This window comes from Neofelis nebulosa, chromosome 12, assembly GCF_028018385.1.
Source record: "Neofelis nebulosa isolate mNeoNeb1 chromosome 12, mNeoNeb1.pri, whole genome shotgun sequence".
NCBI lineage: Eukaryota > Metazoa > Chordata > Mammalia > Carnivora > Felidae > Neofelis > Neofelis nebulosa.
This window is the reverse complement of record NC_080793.1, coordinates 20,649,196-20,665,799: the sequence shown is the minus strand read 5'-3', so window position 1 is coordinate 20,665,799 and position 16,604 is coordinate 20,649,196. Positions and strand designations below refer to the sequence as shown.

Sequence of the window (16,604 nt, the reverse complement as noted above, 5' to 3'; positions counted from 1 at the left end):
GTAAGAACCTTATAACAGTGTACTTCTATTTACTACTCTCCTGTCCTTTATGTTCTTACCATACATCTATGTCTACATAAGTTATAAGCCAATAATTTTTTTCTGCTTTAAACAGTCTATTATTTGTTAATTAAGAAATGAGAAAATGCCTTTTATATTTTCTAACATATTTACCATTTCCTGTGCTTTTCCTTTCTTTGTATAATAAATCTGAATTCCATCTATAATCATTTTCCCTTATTCCCTGAAGAACTTCCTTTAACATTTTTTCTATTGTAGGTCTGTTGGGGAAAGATTCTCTTACTTGAAGATGTTTTTATTTTACCTGTTTCTTTCAATGGATGTTTTCTCTGGATATGAAATTCTAGGTTGAGATTTTTTTTTTTTTCCAGCACTTTGAAAGTGTCACTCTTTTATCTTCTGGTTTATGTTTCTGGTGACAAGTCAGAGATCATTCTGATTGTGATTCTATATTTAATGTGTCTTTTTGTCTGGGTGCTTTTATTTATTTTTTTTTAACGTGTATTTATTTTTGAGACAGAGACAGAGCATGAACGGGGGAGGGGCAGAGAGAGAGGGAGACACACAATCGGAAGCAGGCTCCAGGCTCTGAGCCATCAGCCCAGAGCCTGACGCGGGGCTCGAACTCACGGACCGCGAGATCGTGACCTGAGCTGAAGCTGGACGCTCAACCGACTGAGCCACCCAGGTGCCCCTGTCTGGGTGCTTTTAAATATACCTACATATTACTGGTTTTTTTTTTTTTTATCAGTTTGATTATGGCATGTACTTTTCTTTGTGTTTATCCTGTTTGGGGTTCACTGAATTTTTTGAATCAGTGGGTTTATATTTTTCATCAAATTTGGAAAATTTCAGCCATTATTTCTTCAAATATATTTTCTTAGGGGCGCCTGGGTGGCGCAGTCGGTTAAGCGTCCGACTTCAGCCAGGTCACGATCTCGCGGTCCGTGAGTTCGAGCCCCGCGTCAGGCTCTGGGCTGATGGCTCGGAGCCTGGAGCCTGTTTCCGGTTCTGTGTCTCCCTCTCTCTCTGCCCCTCCCCCGTTCATGCTATGTCTCTCTCTGTCCCAAAAATAAATAAAAAACGTTGAAAAAAAAAAAATTTCAAATATATTTTCTTAAATTTTTATTTTAGAGAGAGATTGAGCATGAGTCAGAGAAAGGGACAGAAGGAGAGAGAAAGAGAATGCTAAGCAGGCTCCACACTGAGTGTGGAGCTTGACACAAGGGCTTGATCGAGCCCATGATCCTGGGATCATGACCTGAGCCTAAATTAAATCGGACACTCAACTGCTGAGCCACCCAGGTGCCCCTCTGCAAATATTCTTATTACTCAATCTCTCTTTCCTCTGTTGTTGAGATTTTGTTTACATATATGTTAAACTGTTTGGTGATGAAGGTCTGTTCAGCTTATCATCCCTGTTTTCCCTTTGAGCTTCAATTTGGATAGTTTCTAGTATCCTGTCTTCAAGTTCACTGATCTTTTCTTCTCTAGTGTGCAGTCTGTCTTATTAGAAAATCATCAAATGAGGGGCGCCTGGGTGGCGCAGTCAGTTGGGCGTCCGACTTCAGCTCAGGTCACGATCTCGCGGTCCGTGAGTTTGAGCCCCGCGTCGGGCTCTGGGCTGATGGCTCAGAGCCTGGAGCCTGTTTCCGATTCTGTGTCTCCCTCTCTCTCTGCCCCTCCCCCGTTCATGCTCTGTCTCTCTCTGTCCCAAAAATAAATAAACATTGAAAAAAAAAAAAAAGAAAATCATCAAATGAATTTATCATTTCAGCTATTCTAGTTTTCATCTCTGTAATTTCCATTTGGTTCCTTTTTATATCATGTCTTTTCTCATTATGTTCATATTATCCTTTAAATCTTTGAGCATATTTATGAAAGCTGTTGAAAGGTCCTTGTTCACAAATTCCATCATTCCTGTCATTTCTTTATGTTTCTGTTGATTGGTATTTTTCTCTTGAGTATTTAGTCACATTTTCCTGCTTTGCCGCACAAGTAATTTTTTATTCTGTGCTGCACATTGTGATATTTGTTGAGCATGTGGATTTTGTTATCTTTCTTTGAAAGGTGTTAAATTTTGTTCTGGCAGGCAGTTAATTTACTTACAGATCAGCTTCATACTTCAAAGGCTTGTGTGTAAACTGTTAGGGTGGGTCTAGAGTGTTCTTATTCTAGGGTTAGAGTAATCCTAAGGCCTGACCTTTCTGGGTTTCAACTAAATGCTTGAGGTGTTCAGCAAGGTCTGTCTGCTCTGGCAGGTGGGAACTCAGACATCTCCTACTCTCGTGAGACTTCTGAATCTGTTCTCGGCTCACTCCCCCCCTAGAAGCTGTTACCTTCCAGGGTGTGCAGAGGTTCATTCTGTACAAATCAGTTTGGCACCCATTAGACGCTTTAAGAGGCCCCTCTGCATATTTCTGGAGGTCTTTTTTATTTTTTAATTCATCCCTTTTTGTTATTCTGTCCTGCCAATTCCAGCCATTGTCAGAATCCCTGAACCCTGATCACTGTCTCCTCTGTTCACCCAGACTGCAGTGCCTTCTTTGGGCTCCACCCCTGTGCTGTGGTCCAGAAGGTCTCCAGGCAGAGACTGGAGTGATCTCACATCAGGTCTTCTGTCGTAAATCACGACCCCGCACTGCCTACTGTTCAGCGTCTGAAAACTGTTGTTTTATGTATTTTGTCCAGCTTTATAGTTGAAGGAGGACAACTAGCCCTACACCACGTAGTCCATCACGGCCGGAAGTGTAAGTTCTCTGGTTCTGTCTCGAAGACGGAAATCCCTGAGAAAGTGTTTCCAACCTAGACTCCTTTTGCACCACATCGTCCGTTCATTCCCGCCTCCGGCCGTTGAGCATGCTCTTCCCATTTGCCTCAAATACATCTTCACCCTCCTCTGCCTGGTGAAGGTTTCAGGGAGACCACCTGGTCTATGTGGTCACTTTTCTCGAATCCTTACATTCTCTGAATCTTTTTGTTCCCATTGAATTTTTCATTTTACAGAAAGGGGAGACCACCGTGCTGTTATTTTTAAATATCTCCTATATATAAACATCTCACGTGTGTTCTTCATAAGGGCAGTCAGCCAGTCTGTCTGAAGCTCTTTGTTCTTTTCCCAGTGAGGGCTCAGGTAGGAATTCCAGCCTGATAACATTCCATGTGAGAAGGTCAACAGATGGAGCAAACTGCTGAGTGAAATGAATTAGGAGTGTGGGAAGTTCATCCTGCTTGGTCCGTACCTGCTGTGTGACTCTGGAGTGGTGCCTATACCTCTCTGAGCTCCGTGTGCCCATCTGCCTTAGATAGACCCCTGTGGCCAACCGGAGGGTAACACATGAGGTAGCTTCTCATGTCCCCTCCTGGGCATCCCATCTTTGTTGTGGTCTGTTGAAGTGTGGTTCTGAGTTTTGCTTTTCTGGACATTGAGGCATTGGTTCTCTGATTCCATAATACCTCTAGAGCACTTCCTGTGTATCAGGGAATGTGCCTGGTCCTGAGTACATGGTTGGGCCTAACTGGCAGACTCTGTCCTCACAGAGCATTCAGGCTAATGGGGAAAGAGACCCCAACCAAAAGACCACAGCATGTGTCATTATCATAGGTGGTGATCAGTTCTTAGAAGGGAAGTGGACGGGGGACTGAAAATGACCAGGCGAGGTGTCAGGGACAGTTACGAGAGGAAGTGATGCTCATGGGGAGGTATGCAGGACCAGCACTAGTTACCCAGGCAAAAATTGGAGGGAAGATCATTCCAGGCAGAGGAAATAGCATGTGCAAAGGCCATGAGGCTTGGAAGACACAGAGGGTGTCCTAGAATGGGAAAACAAGAGATGAGCAGGTCCCAGGCCTGAAGATTTATTATATCATGTGCTTCGTGGGTGTCCCTGAGCTCCCTGCCACAGGGAACGAGGGGTCTCTCACACAAATGGCCAGGATTTTGACATCAGGAATTATAGACCATGGAAAGGTCTGATCAGAGGGACTCCTAGAAACAGTCCTTCAGGGTACAGTCTGGGGCCTAAGAAAGAAAGCAAGTGTATTGCTCAGAAATTCTCTGTTCCTTGTGTCCAGGTTCCCAGCATGTGTGGGTTGAGGCCAAAGGGGACCACATGGCCTTGTGCAGAGGCCTCCTTAAGTAGCTGGCAAACATGAGCTCCTGTCCCATCCTGGCATGGACTTCCTATGCCACTGTAAACTTAGTAAACATTCTGGGTCTCAGTTTCCTTATTCCTAAAAAGTACGAGTAACAGCTGTTCACATTTGAAGAGCCATTTACCATTCAAGGTACTTCTGTGATTTTGTGTGTTCTTGGATCCTCTCAAAATCCCTGTGAGGCTGGTCGCACAGAGGTGGGTGTCTCAATTTTTTTTGGTGGACATAAGGGGAACAGGTGGGGTACAAAGGTCAAGAGAGGGCAAGTAAAGAGTCCCAAGACCTCAGAGGCCAAAGGTGAGGGACCTGGGATCCAGAGGGGGCTTCACTTTGCTCCATACTTAGTCCCCAAACTGCTTCAGGGAGATAGTAGGGAACTCAGAGATATGACTCTGGACACATACATGCCATGGAGTCTGATGTGTAGGTTGTTTGGGAATCGTGAGATGAGCCGCTCTTTTGATTGGACTCCGGGACCTCCAAGGTCCTTGACTCCAAAAGGGAGAGAGAGAAGGAGGAAACATAAAGAAGTGTCGTTCCCCACCCACACCTCTGTAGTTTGGGATTAAGGAAGCCAGACTCTGGAGAATGGGAGTGCAGAGAGTGGACAGACCTGTGTCGTCTGCGGGCTGCGGCCTTGGGGACTCCTCCTCGGACGGGCGGGTGAGGGCCTGCTTTAGGGGGCTGTGACTGGAGGGTCCCCCAGCTCCTGGCATGTGGCCACCACTGAATGAAGGAGGAGGTGACCCTCCAAGGGGGCAGCCTCCATCCTCTGAGCTCATCTCAGTGTCTCAGGGTGGTGAATGAAGCACCGAAGACTGGCTTCCCTTGTGACCTTGGGTAAAGTCCTGCTTCCTGCTTCTCTGGGCCTGGGCTTCCTCATCTGTGCCAGGAATGGCCGACAGTGGAGGCCCAGGAAGTGCCTTTTTATTTTTTGGCTCTGAAAGCAGTGGGTGGAGTGGCTGAAGCCCAGGATGGATGGATACTGTCCTGCGGGCAGGGGTATAATGAAGCCCCTCCTGCACCCCCAGATGCAGGGGGGCGGTGACAGCGGCCTTCTTGGGAAGCTCTGCTGTGGCTGGGATGTTGTGTGTACCAGTTCCTGTGAGATCTATGAGCCCCCTGGCCAGCACCAAAGCAGTCCCTTCCCATGCTGCCTGGTCCCCTTTCCACCTTCGGAGGAAGAGTTGCAGTTGAGTGAGCAGACCCCCCACCCCCATTCCTGTCCGTTTTAAATGTGGGGGTGTGGCCAGGTTCAGGGCTTGGCCACCTGGTAGTTTATGGCCCCGGGCAGTGCGAAGGAGGCAGACCATTGCCCGCCCAGGACGGCCAGGGCAGTCGTGGAGGCCACCGAGGGGTCAGCTCCCGGTTCTCAGTGACTCCAGCTCCTGCAGAGAATTCAGGTGAGGGAGGCAGGGGTTCTGGGAAATGGTGACCCAGACTTCCCAAAACACCACCAGGGAACTGCTGCACGCACTTGAATTAAAGCGGCAGCGTGCACTTAAGCGGTGTCCCCAAGACAACAAATACCATCAGTGCCCAGGAGGCACCACAGAGCCTCTTCCCCTAAAATCCTGAGGTGACATTGAGCCCCTCTGCTTTCACCCCCCACGACCAGTCAGCTCCAGCATGTCCCTGCCTGTTCGCTTTCTGTCATTACTTCTGAGCCAGGCTGCCTTGGCTTAGGAGCCAACGTTCTAGAAAATGCTCTCGTGCCCGGTTGACTAATTCGCGTTCCCCCGAGCGCAGGTCATAGGCTGCGTTCATAGACGCTGAGAGCCTTGGGTGAGTCAAGGGTTATGGGTGAACTTCCCATTGAGCTGGTCAGTGGCCTCTGGGAAATTCTGAGTGTTAGCTGGTGATCAGGCTTCCCTCTAGGAGAAGCTGGGGAAGGTTCTAGAATCTTGGACTTTCTTAGGCTTTTGAGTAGAAGTGACGTTCTCTACCCTGTGGACGAAGAAGAGGTTTTGAACCTTGAGCGTGGGGTTCTGTGGCCCAAGAGGCCACTCACTCAGCCGGCTCTGAGGGCCCATGGGGACTGAGAGCATGACCCTCTCAGGTACCGCCCCTGGGTGGGAGCCACCGGACGATCCAGACACGGGCTCTGAGTGTTCACATCCGGAGGTCTCCCCGTCTCCACGCTTCGTGGCAGCGAAGACCCAGACGAACCAGTCGGGGAAAAAAGCTCCGGCCTCCGTGGTCCGATGCGCCACCCTCTTACACCGCACCCCTCCAGCCACCCAAACCCAGACGTTCCGCACTCCAAATTCGGGATCTCCGGCAAGCAAGGCAACTGCAGGTACCAATGGCCTATGTTACCTTCACACTTCCTCCACTCCCTGCCCTTCTCTCCACCTGCCACAGCTGTGCCCGAGGTCACTGTTCCCTTGCAAGAGCGAGTGGCGGTCCCGTGGCTCTCTGGGACAGATCTGGGTTCCAGCTGTGCCTCTGGCTGGCTCTCACCCTGGTGAGCCACCTGGCCTCTCTGAGGCTAGGTTTTTTTACCCTAAATCAGAGGGTTTGTATATGATGGTTTGCAAGCTTTTTTTTTTTTTTTTTTTTTTTTTGAGTAGGAGAATATTTTTCCCAAAGTCATGGCCCAAGGTGTTAAATTGGTTTTTAATTGCCAACATTTGAGCATTAGGAGATTTTACATAAGGCGCTTGATTTCTAGCTGACATTGGAAGGTCAGTGGATGCCGTCTCCAGTGTTTTTGAGTCCATGCAGAAAGGGGCTCTGCCTCCAGAAGATCTGGACCCACTCCCCTGGAGGGCAACAGTTGGCTTTGGGCGGAGCCACAGGGCCCCCTTGAATAGAGCTGTCCAGTATCCTGCAGTCCTTACCACTCCCTCCTGCCTCCCCAACACAGTGGCCGCGTGGCAGGTGTCATTCCTCATTGTGATCACACTGTTGTCTGTCTTGCATTCAGCCCGGTTCATCCATCTACATTGCCTGCCTGGACCCTCCTGGCATGAATTTGCATCCCCCAACTTTCTGAAAAACCCAATCTAAAAAACTCATTTCTAGGAAAAGCTGCTGTCCTTGAAGCAGAGTGGTTGACCAGAAGCTCTGTTCTCTTAGCCTCCCCCTGCCTGGTACTACCTGGGAAGCCCCTCCCTGGGCCATAGCCTGGCAGGAAACCAGTGGATGCCAGCTCCAGTGTTTTCTTGAGTCCATGCAGAGAGGGGCTCTGGCTCCAGAAGGTGGACAGGCAGTGAAAGGTACACAGCAGCCACTGCTCCCGGGAAAATGGATTAAGACACACTGGATGCTGAGTAGTGGCTGTCAGGACTCCTGATTCATATCTGGGTGGAATGAGCCTTGGACTGACTGCCAGGATGTGTGGGGTGTAGGAGAGAATGATGATGTGGTCCTTCTGGGACTATGGGCCTTTCATTGCCCTCAAGAGGACCAAAGCCATCAGTTAAATACACAAGCGACCGAACAGGACTTTGTTACACGAACCAGTAGCTTGGATGAGCGAAATAGCCAAGTGGTTGTCCTTTGCCTTTACTCTTTGATTCAGGAGGCTAATTTTGGGCAAAGATTTGGTTCTTAAAAACGTTTGCAAATAGGCTTATTGTGCTTAGGGTCTTCCAAAAGAGGAGTAAGCAGTCAGTCAACCTTGAAGGTAATGGTTTTCCAGGTACAGTGCTGAGAAAAGCCAATAGCCATTGTATTTTTTGCAACAGTAGTCATAAATTGGTTGGAAACAGACTGGCCATCGTGGGCTCATTGAGGATAAGTATTGGCTCAACTCAATAATGGGATCCTGGCTTTCAGGTAGATCTTGCTTTTGCTCTTGACCTTGTGGCTGGGAGTTTTTACACCTGCAGTTTCTGCAGAAAATTGCCTGCAAGGGCCGCGTGGTCTATGTCGGCTCTCAGACCTCAGCGCCTCAGAGTAAGTGTCCAGCAAGCTATGGCATGTGCTTCTGGCTGCCTTCGTGTGACCTGGGAGAGTTGCGGTGGAGGTCACGGAGCAGAGGAGGTCAGGTTGTGAACAGGAACCTGCCTGTCAGAGCTGGAAGTTGTCCTCGCCCTTAACCATGGTAGAAGGCCGTGCTCTGTGTGTACGTGCGTGCCTGTGCGTGGGACTTGACCCACAGCGCCACCCTCTGGTTTCCAGGCCAGAGGTGCCGACGCAGGGATCGCTGGTCAAAATTTGCATCTGCAGTATGGGCTGAGCGGTAAAGGGGACTAATTGTAGGAATGTGTAACCTTGGTGAGGCTGCGTGAAATTCCTCCACAGATGGGTAGCCATTGAATGCATAAGGGTGAAGGTGAAGAAAGGAATCACTTCCTTACCCCCAGATCTTTTTAAAGAGAACAATGCATCTGCCTCAGGAGCGAACTCTCCTTATTCTGCCATCGGAGAAGTGAGGAGCACACCCAGCCCCGGAACTGGATGGCCTCACCCCACTGTCTTTTCATCTGTAGCGTGGGAATGACAATGTGAACCTCATAGGGCTGTTGGGAGGACTGTGGGAGGCCACAGGCGTAAGGTGTGCGGACCATGCCTGGTGCGTAGCAGGTGCTCAGTAAATGAGAGTCCCCCCACCCCGCTCCGCTAGACAGAGACTTAAGGGTCTTTGCCGACTTACAGATGGTACCTTGAGGTGGGCTCCTGGGGAGCTGTCAGCCCAGGCACTTTACAGATACCTTCTGAAGAGTGGGTCTCCCTTGTGATGTTACCGATAGCCTCCGCAGAAAGGAGGCCATGTCAGGAAGTGTCGTTGGGCTCAGGAGACAGGGCCTGTAGGAGCCACCTGTGGCTTCTTTCCCCGTTACCCTGTCATCTTCGGGAACCCTGGCCCCCAGAGTCTGGGCACTTGCCCTTCTGACATAGGGTGGTCTGGGTGACTGTGGCATTTCCCAAAGTGGGTTCCGGGGATCGCCATTTTTGAGGGATTCTAGGAAACCTGCTATTTTTTTAATGGGCTTCGGTGGCTAAATGTATTTGGGAAGGTTGGGTCAAACAAAGCTAAATGGGTCTCTTTCTGGTGGAGCTTTCTCAGAGCCTCTGTCGTTTCCCCTTAAGGACCGGGTCAGCTGCTCGTCCCAACTTGACTTGCTCTCAGGAGCCTTTATCTCCTGGAACGTCCAGCAGCCCTAGTGCCAAGAGCAACTGGGAAAAGCAGAGCTACCTTCTGGCTCAGATACTCTGTCTCAGGGGTGGGGCTGGGGACTAGACTGGAATGTGTCCTCCTGGTTGGACCCCATGTCTTCACCCCAGGGTGTCCAGACAGCACCGGAAAGGCGCCCCCTGTAAGCGGAGGTGCCCCGGGAATCACTGGAGGAGCCAGTCCCTTCCCCAGGATGAACTCTGACCAGGCCTCACCTGGTCTTTGGGCTCCCGGGGTGTGGGGCTGCCCCCACTCTGCCCGACACACCTCCTCTCTAAGGATGCCCTCCGCCTGGCTTGGGGAGCTGGGGTCGGCCATCTGGCCCTCCTCCTCTGCCAGGGCCTCCACCAGGACACCGTCTGTCACACTGCCTGCTCCTGTGTGGAGCCTGAGGCAGCAGAACCTGGCAGAACGAGGGGGGCGGCAGGTCCAAGCTACTCGGTGTCGCCAGAGCGGCTCCTGAGGAGCCAAAGGTGGGAGACCCAGGCCCACCTGCCATGTGCCCGCTCAGCTGGATTTCATCCGTGTGCGCTCGGACGGGTCACGCACGCACGCCCCCGTGCCTGGCCCTCTGCCCCCTCTGGGCAGTGTGGGGGGCGTCTCTTGGGGCCCTGACGGGGGATCAGGCGACTCAGGTGAGCCTGAGGAGCTGGGGTCTGGTTGGGGCTCCTGGGGCCCCTCAGCGTGCAGGTTCCCAGCATAAAGCCCCGGGCTCTGCCAGCCCTCGTGCCAGGGCGGTTCCGAGGTACCCTGGCCTCTACGTCCCCTGTCACGCCCTTCCCTTTGGGCCTCGTAGCACTAACCAGTCACCGCTGCTTTCTCTCGCTCTCTCCTGTCCCTACCCAGCAGAAAGCGCTTTCAGTCGGAGAGTAGAAGGCAAAGCACAAAACCACTTCGAAGAGACAAATAGCAGTTCCCAAAACTCCAGCGGTGAGTGTGCCCTGTGACGGCTGTCGCGCACCGTGGCGCCCAACCCTCCTTCCCACGGTGGCGGCGGGTGTTCTGGGCTGGGCTCCTCATGGTCCGTGGTGGCGTTCTTGGGAGGAGATTGGGAGCGGGGAGTCAGAAGGGGGTCAGGGTGAGGCAGAAGTGGGAAGGACCTTTTCTTCCGGGGGCCTCCCTCTGGGCCTCAGGAGCATCTCAGGGGTCTGTGGCTCTTTGTCTCTCCCTCCTCCCCCTAACCCCAGAGCCTACAGCTTTGGCTCCAATGGCCCCGGAGGAGTAAGAACGCTGTTGCTGTGTTTTTAGGGTGAACGTGGTCTTTCCAGGAGCAGCAACAGGGGTGCAGGTAGAACTATAGCCTGAGAGCCAGAGACTCTTGAGTTCTGGCCCCATTTTAGACCAGAGGCCCTCCAAAGGTACCCCTCAGGCCCCAACCTGCCCGAGGAGGTTTGTCTGAGGTTCCCGGTGGTGTTTTGGCGCCCCCTGGTGGCTTCCCCGAAGTACCTTAAAGCAGAGCAGCCAAAGGCTCCCCCAGTGGACCCACAGGAAGCCTAGCTGGAGCCGTGGGTGGTCACGAGCAGCCCCTGTCCGAAAGGCCCAGCAAGCCGGCCTGCACAGTGACAACCAGGGCAAGATGAGAAAAGAATTCTGATCCTTTGGTTACGTTAAGGCAGGGTACCTGCTTGCTTTCTTGCACAGCTGAAGTTGAATTCACCAGAATAGGTGTTGGTCTGTCACCGCCGAGGCCCAAGTGACTGTCAGTCCGGGCCTTTATGAAACAGCCAGGAGCCCAGAAGAACGCGGAGGCTTCTGCACAGTTCAGTGAGCTCCAGCTTTGACCTGTAGCCCAAGCGTGAACCCCAGCTGCACCACCTGCGAGCTGGTGACTCGGGCCAGCCTCTTAATTTCTCCTCCGCTGTAAAGGCGGAATCAGTCGCGCACACGTCCCTGTGGTGGCGGACGGTCAGTGCCCCACAGAGATTCCGCGCTCACGTGGTAGGGTGGGGTGGTGGTGGTGGTCTTCAGTGAGCCAGGTGGTACGTGGGGCGCCCCGAGGAGAAGGAGGGGGGTGTGCTGTGGGAGCCCGAGAAGATCACCGTGATCCCCTAAACCCTGGAGAGCTGCTCACCCTTTTGGGACATGGCCTCTAGTCTCCAAGAGGTGAGCCCGGAGGTGACGGAGTGACTTGCTGCACCCCCTGCCTCTCCGTCTTCCAGAACAGTCTCTCAGAACTGGGGCGGGGGACTGAAGTGTGAATCGCTGCCACCGGCAGCCAGCATTTATTGAGCGCTTACTACGTGCCTGGCGTGTGTTCAGAGCTGTATGTGTCTTACCTGTTTCCATCCTTACCACAGCCCTGGGTGTGGGGGGGGAGGGTCAGTGTAATTGTGATCCCCATTTTCTGGATGAGGAAACTGAGGCTCAGGAGAGGTTGATCATTGGCCCAGGTTCCCAGTGTGCGAGGGGTGGTGCTGGGATCCCAGGCCTAGTCCCGCTGGCCCTCCCCTGCTGCCCTCTGCGTTTGAGGCTCACCTGACAACACCAGGAAGCAGGGGAAAGTTCCAGCAAGCAGAACCCTTCAAGGCACAGAACAGCGCCCCCTGCGGCCGCTCGGGTGTCCAATGCCAGGATCTAGAAGCAGCTCCCAGCTCCCTGTCCTGCAGCAGCCACATACGGACATTTTCTCATCCGCGCGCTGTGGGCTCACTTTCTGGGAGTTGAGGGCGTCCTCGAGGCATGGCCCTGGCTGACCTTGCCCTGCCCGGTGCCCCGGCACCAGCCCCGGATGTGAGCCTGGCTCTCAGATATTCCTCCTCCTCTGAGAGCCCCAGTGGCTCACTGCTTATTAAGAACAGAAGTGATGACAGTTATCTGAGAGCACTGGGACGGGAAGAGACTTAGCTAAACTGTTTCTCTTTTGCAGAAACTGCAAGTCCCCTGATTTCCAATCCTTTCCCTCTCCTACAGAGTAAGTGATGGTCCCATGGGGGGCTGGAGAGGGCAAGGCAGGGCAGGGAATGATCTCAGCCAGCCGCACCCAGCTGCACACTCCGGACCTCCCTAGAGCACCTGCCCCTTAGGCCGCCCTCGGGCAGACCTGACAGCCAGCAGAGGCAGGAGGAGGGCCCAGCCCCAGCGGGGAGGGGGGGTTTGGACGGGGGGGGGGGGGGGGGGGGGGGGCGGGCGGAGCCCTGAGCAGCCTGCCTCTGCCACCCCGGCCCTGGCAGGAACCCAGGGGGCAGCCTCAGGACACCTCTTCCGAGCCCATCTCAGCCTCCCCGTGCGTCTCTTCGTCACTCTTCTTCTTTCCCCTTCTTTCCTCTTCCTCCCTCTTTTCCCTGTGTCGGGCACTGACTTGAGTGCTGGGGACACAGAGGTGGAAGCTCAGGTCCCCCCCCCCCCCCCCCCCCCCCCCCCCCGCCTATGTGGTCCCGTTCCTGCGTGTGCTGTTGTCCCTCCCGCCCGCCTGCTCTGTCTTCCCGGTCCTCACCCTGTCCTGTTTGCTCTTTGCCTCTTCTGTGGCTTTCTCCACTTTCCGCCTTTTGCTCTCGCTTATTTTCCGCCCCCTTTACTGCCCTCTGTGTTCTTTGCCTTGTTTTCATTCATTCATATACTCGTTTGTTGGCTCACGGTGACGTCTGTGCAGAGGGTGGGCTGTGGAGCACACGAGACATGGTCTCTGCCCCCGGAGAGCACTCGGTCCGTTAGTGTCGCCCCCTCCCCGTCCCCAGTGCCCAGAACAGTGCCTGACACACAGTAAGCACTCAATAAATGTCTGCCTGGTTGGATTAGACGGTCTGTTTATCCGCAAGTCCCCCTCGGCATTGCTTCTGCCCCCGAGCCTGTCCCTCGCTAGTCAGTGACGGGGGCGGGCAGGCGGGGCCCAGAGCCCCAGTGTGTGTCTGGGTTCCCATTTCCAGGGCATCCTAGGTGGTTCTGCCCCTAACACGGCCTCGTTTCTCCCCCTCCCGCCCCAGAGCCCTACACCTGTGGCGCCTGTGGGATCCAGTTCCAGTTCTACAACAACCTGCTGGAGCACATGCAGTCCCATGCAGGTAAGGGAACCGGCAGCCGCCTCCCCCCGGGTGCTGTCCCCGTTAGTCCCCTCCCTCATGGCCTGCCTGAAGGCCGCTTTTTCCCGGAAGTGGAAGTGGCCACAGGACGTGGGACCTGCCCTCAGGGGGCCCCGGGGCCTCACAGGGGAGGTGTGTACCTGGGAGGTGAGTGCACAGAGAGGGGCACGAGCTGAAGAAGGCTTCCCGGAGGCTGTAGCTCTTGAGCTGAGCCTTAACGCCAGATAGGAGCTGACCATGAGAGACGTCAAGGTGTGGTTTGAGATCTCGGGCGAGCAGAGGCAGGAGAGGTGCATTCGCCGTCACACTGTCCCACACTTGACGGCCGCCGTCCTGATGGAGCACACCCCGGTCCCCCGGAGGGCCGGGGAGGGCGCACATTGACAGGCCCCCACCCTGATTTCGGGGTCTGCAGGTCCCAGGCGGGGCCTGGTTTCAGCACCTGTGACAGGTCCTCAGGCCGCGTGTCCAGGGAGTACATGGAGAACCACTGGTGCGGGGCTGCAGGCTGGTGACTTGCTGTCTAGGTGACCTTTTTTCAGCTCTTCTGCCACCTTGCAAGTTCGTGGGCTTGGCCCCCTTCTCTAAACCATCCTGCCTTCAAAGCCAAGCCTCCCGTTGTAGGGTTTTTTCACTGTAGCGCCTTCACTTCCGTTCTACTTTCTGTCTTAAGGGGATGCTCAGTGGTTTAACATAATCACTTGCTTCTCGGGTCACATCACAGCCTAACGTAAGTGGCCTGGTGGGGTGGCCTTGAACACAGTGATTCTGGGACCGAAGCAGAGTTCCTTCCTTCGCATGGCTCTGCCCTCCCCTGGCTCCTCAGAGCCTCTCTCTCGGACTGGGCGGCGGGGAGAGAAACACTTCCTCCTTTACCACTTTGGGTCACAAGTGACACATGTCATATGTGCTCAAATTCCAGAGGCGGGAGCACGCCCAGAGCCACTGTCCAGGGACAGCCTGGCACTCTGCAGAGGGAAACATGAACCTGAGGGAGGCAGCCAGCTGTCCTTGCCGCCCCTGCCCCAGGTAGTCCTCGGGAGGCATTGGAACCGCTGAGAGAAAAGTGCCCCACATGTGCCGCTTCAGTGACGGTAGTTTGCTGTTGTTTCGACAGTTATTACCGTTGCTCGCACCTCTCTTGGGTTTGCACATCTTTTCGTAGAATCTCTCAGGTCTGGCCTGACTTGCGCAGAGGAACACAGGACCGGACTCTCATGTAGGCTAGGGACTGTTCTCTTGGTGAGACCTCTCGTTCTTTGGCATTCATTCATTTCTTCGCTTCTTCGTTGGGTGTGTGCTGTCCCCCAGGCACTCATTCACATGCTCTCTGGTGGGGGGAGTTACTATTTATTTCTGGTGAACTCCTCTAAGAGCAGCTACAAGCTCTGGTGTGCCTCCTTTTGCCACGTGACCCAGGCAGGAAACTCGTCCCCCTCTCTGGGCCTTCTCCATCTCAAAAACAAGGGCATGCAAACCTGTGATCTCCGGCTGCCTTCCTGGAAGTCTTCGGGTGCCTCACGACTCCTGTTTGCCTTTGCCATCAACCGTCCTTGGCCGTGGAAGGTCTTGAGTGCCAGCTGAAGGCCTTCAGACCTGACCCTGTGCGAATCAGTAACAGTATATACCTTTTGGACCTGAGACTCCCACAGTCCAGGGTCCGTGTATTCCTCTTCTGAAACCCAGACCCTCCACCTGCCCCCCCGCCCCACCCCCAACCAGCTTTGGGAAGCTGAGGCTAATTAGGGAAGAGTCTGGGAGGCCGCCCTTCCCCATTCCTCAGGCAGTTGGGTGGAGGCCATTAAAATGCAAATCAAGGCTGTGCCCGGTGGCCCTGTGTCTCCCAAGCATCCCGACTTGTTTTCTAGGGAGAGCTTTGGGCTGCTTTGTTCTGGTCCAGTGCTGGCAGAGAATACCTCGCTGGCAATCCGGTGCAAAGCCAGCCTGAATCCCAGCCAGGCTGAGTCGGGATTAAAGGATTGACTCCATAGAGAAAAATTAAGCGTCATGATCTGTGCAGTTCACGGTGTCGCTGATAAGGGGGATCAGCCTCGAATAACACCAATCTCATTAAGAGCCTGCTGAATGGCACAGGGTAATTCCCCCTAATAAACTTCTTTTCTGTGCTGTAGGAAAATTTGTCTTGCCCCTGGTGACAGTTCAAGAGCATGTTTTGGCAGTGGTAATACCGGAGATCGCTAACATTTAGTGAGCAATTACTATGTGTCCAAAAAGGTGACTTCATCCCATCTCCTGAACAAGAGGACGTTATCATCCCCACTATATAGATGAAGAAATTGAGGCTCACAGAACATAATCACCGGCCCAGAGTTGAACGGCTTGTAAAATGTAACATCATTTGAGCTCTTCCTTGGGTGCCAGACCTTATTCTAAGACTCTCACGCATGTTGGCTCATTTACTCCTCAGAACAGCCTTCTGAGTTAAGTGTCCCTATTAGCACCATTCAAGAGATCTGGAAATCGAGGCACAGAAGAGCTGAGTGAGTTACTCAGAGCTGTGCAGCCACAGTGTTAGACAGGGATTGTGACCCTCGCGGTGAGCTCCAGAGCCTGTACTCATGACAACCACCCTCTTCAGCCGGGTACGTGGAAGGTTCCCGGAGATGGAAGTCCTCTCAGAGGTCACCTTTGCCAGCCTCTTTTTAAAGTAGTTCAGGGGGACCTAAGCCAGAAGAGGCACGGGGACGTCCCCCGGCAGCACACAGGTTGGCCGTTGGGGGGGTTAGGATTTGGGAATGGCTACCCTTGATCTCTGGAACCCTTGGAGGTGTTTCACCTCCCTGGGCCTCAAGCATCTCATCTGTGAAGTGGGCTAATCAGTGCCTTCACAGGCTGCATGAGGGTTCTGGAGATGTGACATATGTCAAATATTGAGGGTTGTGGTACGTTCGCGGCTACCGAACAACCACAGGTGTCTCTTTTCCCGTCCTCTGCCGGGAACAACTGCTTTCTCCTTCCTGCAGTGGTCCCTCCCCGGGATATGGCCTTGATTCCGGCTTGGCACCCGGCCGCGAGCAGATGCGGGCACACGTGTGCGTGTGCGTCTGTGGTACTTAGGGGATAGCCACACCGAGTCCACCTTATTTTCAGCTCAAGCTATAAATCAAGGCTTTTGGGGGGGCATTTACCAAGTACCTCCCCCACGTCAGGAGCAGTATTGGTGGGATATGGAGAAAAAAGTTTTTTTAGTCAGCTAGTACCAGACGTTGTTATCCACTGCTAGGTTGAGTCATCTCGATTCCAGGTCCTGCAAAAAGGCAGAGAAT

General features: G+C 53.4%; 1 protein-coding gene across 5 annotated transcripts in view; it reads left to right on the top strand.

The window, feature by feature from the left end:
* The window catches only part of ZNF618 (zinc finger protein 618), a 180,379-nt gene that overhangs the window by 152,882 nt on the left and 10,893 nt on the right, over positions 1-16,604 (top strand). For 2 of the 5 annotated variants that reach the window (XM_058694420.1, XM_058694419.1), the window contains 3 exons: positions 6,236-6,475; positions 10,148-10,231; positions 13,222-13,299. In XM_058694420.1, the coding sequence (XP_058550403.1) occupies positions 6,236-6,475; positions 10,148-10,231; positions 13,222-13,299 (402 nt within the window). Of the gene's footprint in view, positions 1-6,235; positions 6,476-10,147; positions 10,232-12,167; positions 12,213-13,221; positions 13,300-16,604 lie in introns of all 5 variants that reach the window. The other 3 variants (XM_058694418.1, XM_058694421.1, XM_058694422.1) reach the window with 3 other exon arrangements.